We start from the raw sequence: 8,234 nt of genomic DNA, 5'->3' as shown, positions 1-8,234 counted from the left end.
GTTTTGTGTGTTTGTGTTTTTTTTATTTTTTAATTAATTAATTTTTTTTTTGATACATACGGACTGTAAGAATGCTTGCACTTTGTCACATTGTCGCTTGAGCTGTACACTCTGAAAGTCTACGAGATGAATTTGATTATTAGCGATAGACATCAGCATATTCTTATGATTATGTTGGCCGTTGCCTTCGTAGATGTAATAAAATAGTCTACAATTTTGCCAAACTTCTATCCACATAAACAGTCCTGGAGTTTTATCTTCCTGAACAATAAAACTCAATCAAACGTCGCTAATGTATATGCACGAAGTTTGACCCTCTAACTTTTCATTGTTTTACGATCGTGTATAGGACTGTAATTAGTTGAAAATGAACAGTTCATTAAAATAGGTAAAACAGTTATAATGCTGTAGATTGACAGGTGTCATGAAAATAGGTCAATCGTCCTCATTATGATGTTGACAGTGACTTCTTGGCAAATAATAAAGAGATACCAAAGATAGACTTGTCTGTGCAGAAACCTTTTTAAATTATACATTTGCCATGAAGGACAATGCTTCTACATCTGGTGCAGGAAATAACAGTTTTTTTCTGTTTAGGTCCTCCTAAAATAGGGTGGGTTTATTTTCATTTAAAAAAAAACATGAAGTGGCATATTTTTACGATTCCATTCTTGGATATTTGAAGAGATAGCAAAATTAATATATTTCAGTTTGTAATGTTCTGATTATTATAAAAGTGTCCTCTTGGGACTCTAATTTTTTTTGGGAAAATATAACCAAAAACTTTGTAATGTATACTTTAATGTACATTTCCACCAAGTTAAGATCAAAGTGGTGGATATCCGGTGGTGTTATATGGTACCAACTCGAAGTTTTTTGCGGTTTAAGGAGGTGAGGTCTATTTCTGCGATTACCAGAATGCGTTGGTCAAGTACCGGTGGTGTTGACCTTGTGTATATATAGTAACTTCTCGTACCAATCATGTATACCTGTGCACTGAGCTTGCGTTTATTGAGGTGGTTTAAGACGTGTACTTTAGTCACAGGATGTATTGCTTGAATAAAAGGCAGTAAAAAAATAATATCCTATTGTGAATTTTATACAAGTTTAATAATGGCCTGTTTCGAAAATAATAATAGGCTCAGAATGTAAGCCTTTTATCATAAGGATTCATCGGTTATGATTGGCCCTGACATTTTGACTATTGTTCATAACCATCAAATCCGCTAGGCTTATTGCACCCCAAAGTGAGTTATGTGACACAGTGTATAGATCTTTCTTGATAAGAGTAGTCTGAAACGGAAAGCATTGGCGAAGGTAGATGAAAACGCGATAACAATTCTTAAAGGAGAAGGAAAATTGCTGTAGTCTTGTTTATATTAATTTGTGCAGAAGTGGCAGGTAATTTATCTCGGGCTTCATCTCAATAAAAGATAAAGGGCTGAAGCCTGAACCTTGAGTGTGTCCTTTATTCCAGCGAAAAGCCCCACAAAAGATTTTTGGTCAACGATAAATTTAAAAGGGAATCGATAGATAAAGTGCATAAAGCGTTGTTTGCAGATAGGAAAATGAGTTCTGACAGGTTCAAATGTCAAGAAAAAATATATTTACTTGATTTTTGAGTGGCAGTTTGAATAAGCGCGTTAGTATGGGTTCTGACTTTGGCTATATGTAGCTGTTTGTTTTGTTTTGTTTTTTAATAAAGTAAATTTTGTTCATTAAGAATATATAATAAAATTATAATTAATTATGTTTTCATGAAAATGCCAGGAATGTTTTCTTTAACAGTAGGGTACACTGAAGAGTAACAATAGCATGCTGATATTTATCCGAGATGAATTCATACTCCTTGTAAAGAACATACAGTTACTAATCTGCTCTAGTTCAATATGTGTTCACGCCTTTTTTAGAAATAATACTATAAGGAAAAGGTGCCATTTCCACAGATGTAAACCGGGGATATATTTTTTATAAAACCATTTTCATTCACTAAACTCACTTTTCTCAATAGACTTTCTACCTCAATCCCAATTAATTGTTTTTCTTTTTCATTCTACTCATATTTTAGTCGCCAATCACTCGGATGACCGGTTGCTCTTCTAATTCGTCGAAAAAGTGAAATTCTTTCAAAATGCTACTACACAATGCAGTTTTGTTTCGCGTTCAGTTAGTCTTAGTACACAAGTAGACTACATCAAAATACATATATATGTTTGTTTTTTTTTTCTTTTTTGATTTTGTCGAATGGTGTTGCCATGATTACTAAAGATAAAAAAAGATATTGTGTAATTATTTTAAAAACCTACTCCTAGCTCCCACAGATTGGTTCGATTTCAAAGAACTTGACACACAATAAGACTACATGTACACTAAGATTCATACTCGTTTTTTTTTGTTTGTTTGTTTTGTTTTTGTTTCTTTAAATCCCTTTGAGAATTTTCACTCACATTGGGACGTACACCACCAGTTTCAAATTTAGACCTGTACTCGGTACTTACGGCCATTGAGCAGTGAGGGATCTTTTTCATGCCATGAATTATTGCGACACAGAAGTCTCATCCGAAGGACTGATATCCATGTCGCACAGAGGAGTATAATTATAAACGTATAAGGATCAAATCCTTACTTCGCGACTCTAACTAGAACTGTACTGCGGCTACATTCGTATGCAAATGCGACTTCATAGACAAATACTTTCAATCTTAGTGAGATTTCTGCAAATTGTGGAGATTTTACATAAAGTATACTTTAATGTTAGATAAAATATCAAAGAAACCCCCCGAACCCCCATCTATGGGAGAGGGACACACCCTCCCATGCCCTCCCCCTTCGGTCCTACGGGTCTCAATCCCCCCCCCCCCTCCCCATGAACTTATGCATCCGCCATGCACTGCATGTATAATGCATAGGTGTCAAATTAAACCCTGTGTTAAAGAAAATCGACTGTTTTCTTAACCCCATTTAAATTTTGTTATAATTGAGATTTAAATTTTCACCTTCATATTTATCGCTCCATAGGCATTTCACTCGCCTTGTTCGCCCATTTTCTTTACGAGTTTTATTTTTATTGAAGAAACAGTTTTCTATGATGTGAAAAAGGCTGCTCTTTAATTTATCGTGAAGAATGGTTGTATAAAGTGTTGAAAAGTCATATGTTTTAATACTATAGATTTTTGAAAAGATTGTGATTTTATATCAGTTTTGAATTTTGGTGAACAATGTTGCAGTGGTTCCTAAATAGATAACAATGTTTGGAATTCTTTCAAAACGCTATACTCCTGAAAAGTTCTGGTTTGTTTTCAATAAAACTTTATACAGAAATATATAGATTAAACCAAGGCTCTCCTACTTGAATTTATTTGTGTTGCCTACAAGTTTAATTTTATTTCAACAAAACACAAGTTTAGAAAACATTAAGATACGCAATTCTGTAAATATAAAACAAAGAAAGTTGGGTTTCAAATTCAGGTGACATTTTTCTCCTCAGTTAACAAACCAGTAAAGCTACTGTCTCGTCAGAGACCTCTAGTGTAGAAGTAGATAAATTAAATTTGTCCTCTTTATATGAAGTAATATGTAATTGAACTTATTTTTATTCCTGATTTGTATAGTGTGTCCTAAGGACCTTTCCCGACACTGCCTGGGCACATTATGATCTGACATTTTTCAGAATCTTGTACAGGGGTTGATTGCAGCACAAAGCATGCACCCAGCGTCACGTAAACTAGGATTTAACACGAGACACAACGTATAGTATTTATATCTTGTTAAATAAATGACTACTTTCTACAAATATTTAAAGTTAAGAAAATGTTTTATACCTTGTCTTTCTTTTTTCTCTCTTTCTTTTCTTCTGCAAACATCACTATTCACTATTATACGTAATATGAGTTCGCCATACACTGATGTATATTTTATCAAATTATCATTGAAAATAATTGAATGTTAGAGTACAGTAATTAACTACAACATTTTCTTGGACCGAGGTGTCTTATATAAGCGGACATGTCTTAAGCACAGATGATACAAACAAACTTTTATAAAAAATCTTGAAAATAACAATTTAAGTCATGTTTATATGAGTAAAATGAATAAGTTTAACCGCAAAGATTTTAATTTTTCATTCAAAGTTTCACAATAATGGGATTTAAAGTGGCAGAAAGTTATTTATATTAATAAGGATGAGTGCAGAAAGGTAGAATTTTGAACATCATATATATTAGTGTATAATTTATTAATACAGTATTATATGAATTTATTAACCATTTGCATCATACACAACCAAAATAACTCCAAAAAATTAATTGTGCTGAAATGTCTTGTATACTTTTACATAGATGGATTCTTTAATCTAGGGTTTTATTTGAAATTTAGTCATAAAAATTCAAGTGTCTGTGCATTATAGTACATAACTTGTTAAATTGATAGTTAGACAGAAACTGCATATTTTGAATACCACGTGGGTTTGTTTACATCGTAGACACGGAAAAAGCCAGGGAGCGCTTAATAAGTACTTCGCGTTGATTGGTCAAAACTCCAAGACCGTAAACAAAGATGGCGGTCCTTGGTAAGCCAAACTATGTGACCTGTACATGTTACGAGTTGGGACACACATGGACACCTTCTTGTTTCCATGCATCAGCAGATGTAGCATTTATAGTTTTCAAACAAGCTCTTAAAATATATGGGACTCTTTATACGGTATGGAAAACATTTATTCTAAGCCAAAATATACTGTTCAAGTTCGACTTTGGACTTTTTCTATTTCATTTGAGATTGAAAATGTAAGTTTTTGGGATACAGCGATTACAGTACCATGATACAAGGTCTAATAACAACAAAATAATTTTGGAAGCACATAGAAACGAACATACATTAAAGCTGTCAGATTATTAGCACTACCACACTGCTCTGTGTATTTAGCCAGAATTTACTCAGTCAAATCACACATCTCAAACATAAACATTCTTTAATACACATCATGATACCTGGCAACAAAATCAGTTTATAATTTATAAACACGATTTTGTTGCCAGGCATCATGAATGTGTTGTTATATGTGTCACTTCATTGTGTTTAAATACCATTAAAATCATATCGTTTGGCTGGTCATATATAGGCAAAGGAATTTAGGGGAAAAAAAATGTTTTTTTTTCATTTGCCTATGTATGACTAGCCATACAATATGAATAATTCATCCACATTATTTATTAACAGTCCTGAACAAGAAATGACCATGATAGTGGTATGAAATCCAGGGTTTCAGATTAAAATAAGCAACTATATGACAACTGACATATTAACCAGAAAAGTTATAGGCCATTCTGTCCTAGACCTCCTAAAATTATAGACCAAGTAATAGTTAGAATAATGTAACTGTGTCTCGGGACAGGTCTGGTCCATAGGACATTTATCATTTTAAGGACAGAACACTCTATCTATAGCCAACTAATAGTCAAAAATATACAATTCTTTCACCACGTAATTAAATGAAGTCAAGTAAATAACTTTAGAAATAAAATACCGAACAAGTGAAACTCAATCATATTTTTTTTTATTTCGGAAAAATTGCCTTTTTTACATTTTAAAGTCGTGTTTTTATCAGATTCTCAATAAGGCCTTTACATACAGAATTTAATCGGTCATTTCATCTGTTCAGTGTTAAACTTATAGGCCATTTCGGCAGTTAAATTTTATTTTTCTTCGGCCATTTTGAATTTTTATCGACAAATGGCCAATGGCTGATGTCAATCTGAAACCCTGGATACCTGTGCTAAGAAAAACAAAAACATTTTATCATTGGATTTTTGCTGTTTTTGTTTACACTGGGAGGACTAAGATATCCCATACTCAGTCAAGAATTTTTCATGTTTGTAAAGGAAGCCATGATAGGTCTTACTTTCAGATTGAACAGAGGTACTACACTGTACACTGTCTTTCGCGAAAAGGCCAAAAGACTTGGTCAATTTGTCTGTCAGAGAAAAAAAAAGTATATACAGACCAAAATATTTCTAGAGAACAATATCTGCTCAAGAAACAGTGATGTTAAGTGTAACAAATTGAATACTTTGCACAATGGTCATGTTGTTTATTGCCTCAAAGTAATTCAGCTCACACAACTCTGTTTAGAACCAGCACAATTGCTTGTAATTGATGGCATTTAAAAAAGTAACATTCCTTTGTATTCCTGGCAGCTAATTGTAAATTAAGGTACTAGAACAAAATGTTTTTTTAAAAGAATATCCATTGTTTTATGATATAATATTTTGTCCTTAGTTGATAAATAATACATGATACAACCAATCATTAGTCCCCATACAAACTGATTATAGAACCTGGTCATTAAAGAAGTATAATCATTATAGATATTTTAGATCTGCCCATTAACCCCCTCCCCTCCCAATATTAATTAAAAAATAAATGGCTCTCCTAGCTGCTTTGAAAAAAAAGACAGTTATCATTTTGGCCTATTAATTAGAATTGTTTTCTGTTAAATGTTAACTAAGCCATGGTTGTCAACAATCTTAAGTCTAGTTTTGCTGTTAATCTTCACAACGAGTAAAGGTTAGTACAGTGAAACTTGTCTAATCCAAATGTCGTGTATTCTGAAATCTTTCCTAATACGATATCAACTTTAAGTCTCTTTCAGTGAATTCAACTGTTTAAAATGTTGTCTAATCTGGCCAAGTTCTAAAGTCCAAGGGACTAAATAAAAAAGAGGTGAAAATTTCCCTGTGTACATTATTATTGTTATAAGCCAATAGACTGCTTTTAGTTTTGATTTGGTTAAACATGTTTAAAAAAATAGCATTATTTTAGCTCACCTGAGCCAAAGGCCCTCATGAGCATATCTGATCAAAATGTATCCATTGTCTGCCATTTTCACTGGCACTGTCTTAAACTTTTCCAATTTTCATTTTCTTCTCCTCCTCAAGAACCACTTGGCCAATTTAAACCAAACTTGGCTCAAAGTATCCTTGGGTGAAGAGATTCAAGTATGTTCAAATGAAGGGCCACACCTTTTTGTAAAGGGAGATAATCAAGGAAAGACAAAAATCATCTGAAGAACCACTTGGTCAGAAAAGTTGGAACTTATATGAAACCTTCCTGGCACAATGTACATTAAAGTTAGCACAGATTATGGCCCCAGTGGAATGACGGGGCCACAAAAGGGGATAAAAATGACAATAAATAGGAATTTTAAAAAATCTTCTTCTATAGAACACAAGGCCAATATTAGTGATATTATGCAAGCATCCTCTGTTAGTGCAGATTTAAAGTTTATTCAAATAATTGCCTCTCAGGGTAAGTTGAGCCACTAATAGGAGATCAAAGGTTTAATGGGAAATAATATATGGAAAAAAAATGTTTTTAAAATCATCTTGATAAAAACAGCTATGATTATATAGTGTCATGTTTTATGTATGCTTCCCAAGAGAGCACATATTAAAGTTTTACAAATCATGGCCCTTGAGGTAGAGTGGGGTCACAATAGGAGATCAAAGTTAAATACATTGCAATATATAGGAAGTTTAAAAAATCATTTCAGGTGTTTCAGGGCCAAATTAAATCATTAAAATATTCTTACATTATTAAGTTGTGTTTGTGTGTGTTTGTTTGTTTCTTTTAATTCTGGATTGTGGGGTTAAGGTGGGGCTTAAATTGGGATATCAAATTAATTTATGTAATGCATGTATGGAGGGAAAAAGTCTTCTTCCTAACAGCAAGGACATGTTATTGATATTGAAGCATCCCCATTCTATTGTGTGGATTCATGTTTGCCTCTTGGGACTTGAATGAGACAAGAATATGGGGTCAACATTTTTCCTTGAAATAAAAAGGCAAAGAAATCTTTTAAAAACTTTCTTCTGAAGAACAGCAGGGGAAAGGGTGGCTCAGGTAAACAAAGTGGCCCATGGGCCTCTTATTTAAATTATAGTTTATTAAGTAATATTGGAATTGATATTTTTTTTCAGATGATGTATGAGTTTTCAATATTATCTGAGTATTCCAGTTGTAATTACCTGATTTACCTCAAAAGGGTTCAAGTTCCTGCATCTAAGACTGTTCTAAATGAGTGCATTCAAAGATTGAAAATTAATATTTATAGCTGTTTATTTCTATTTGAAAACATTAATATTTTTTTTCATGTAGTCTGGATATTTTTGCTATTTATGAGACCAATTGAAAACTTTATGGCGTGGCATAAAATTGCAGGACGGAAATAAGGATTA

At 32.9% G+C, this 8,234-nt stretch overlaps 1 protein-coding gene across 2 annotated transcripts in view; it reads left to right on the top strand.

Moving 5' to 3' along the window:
- Window positions 1-4,546: 4,546 nt before the first annotated feature.
- Window positions 4,547-8,234, top strand: part of LOC133185298 (transmembrane protein 135-like) — a 65,428-nt gene continuing 61,740 nt past the window's right edge. For both annotated transcript variants that reach the window (XM_061320428.1, XM_061320429.1), the window contains exon 1: window positions 4,547-4,701. In XM_061320428.1, the coding sequence (XP_061176412.1) occupies window positions 4,555-4,701 (147 nt within the window). In that variant the 5' untranslated portion in view covers window positions 4,547-4,554. The remainder of the gene's footprint in view (window positions 4,702-8,234) is intronic.

Source organism: Saccostrea echinata, unplaced genomic scaffold (assembly GCF_033153115.1).
Source record: "Saccostrea echinata isolate AGI-Se365-2 ecotype Australia unplaced genomic scaffold, CSIRO_AGI_Sech_v1 ptg000012l, whole genome shotgun sequence".
In the NCBI taxonomy this organism is placed as follows: domain Eukaryota; kingdom Metazoa; phylum Mollusca; class Bivalvia; order Ostreida; family Ostreidae; genus Saccostrea; species Saccostrea echinata.
This window is presented reverse-complemented; position numbering and strand designations above follow the sequence as displayed.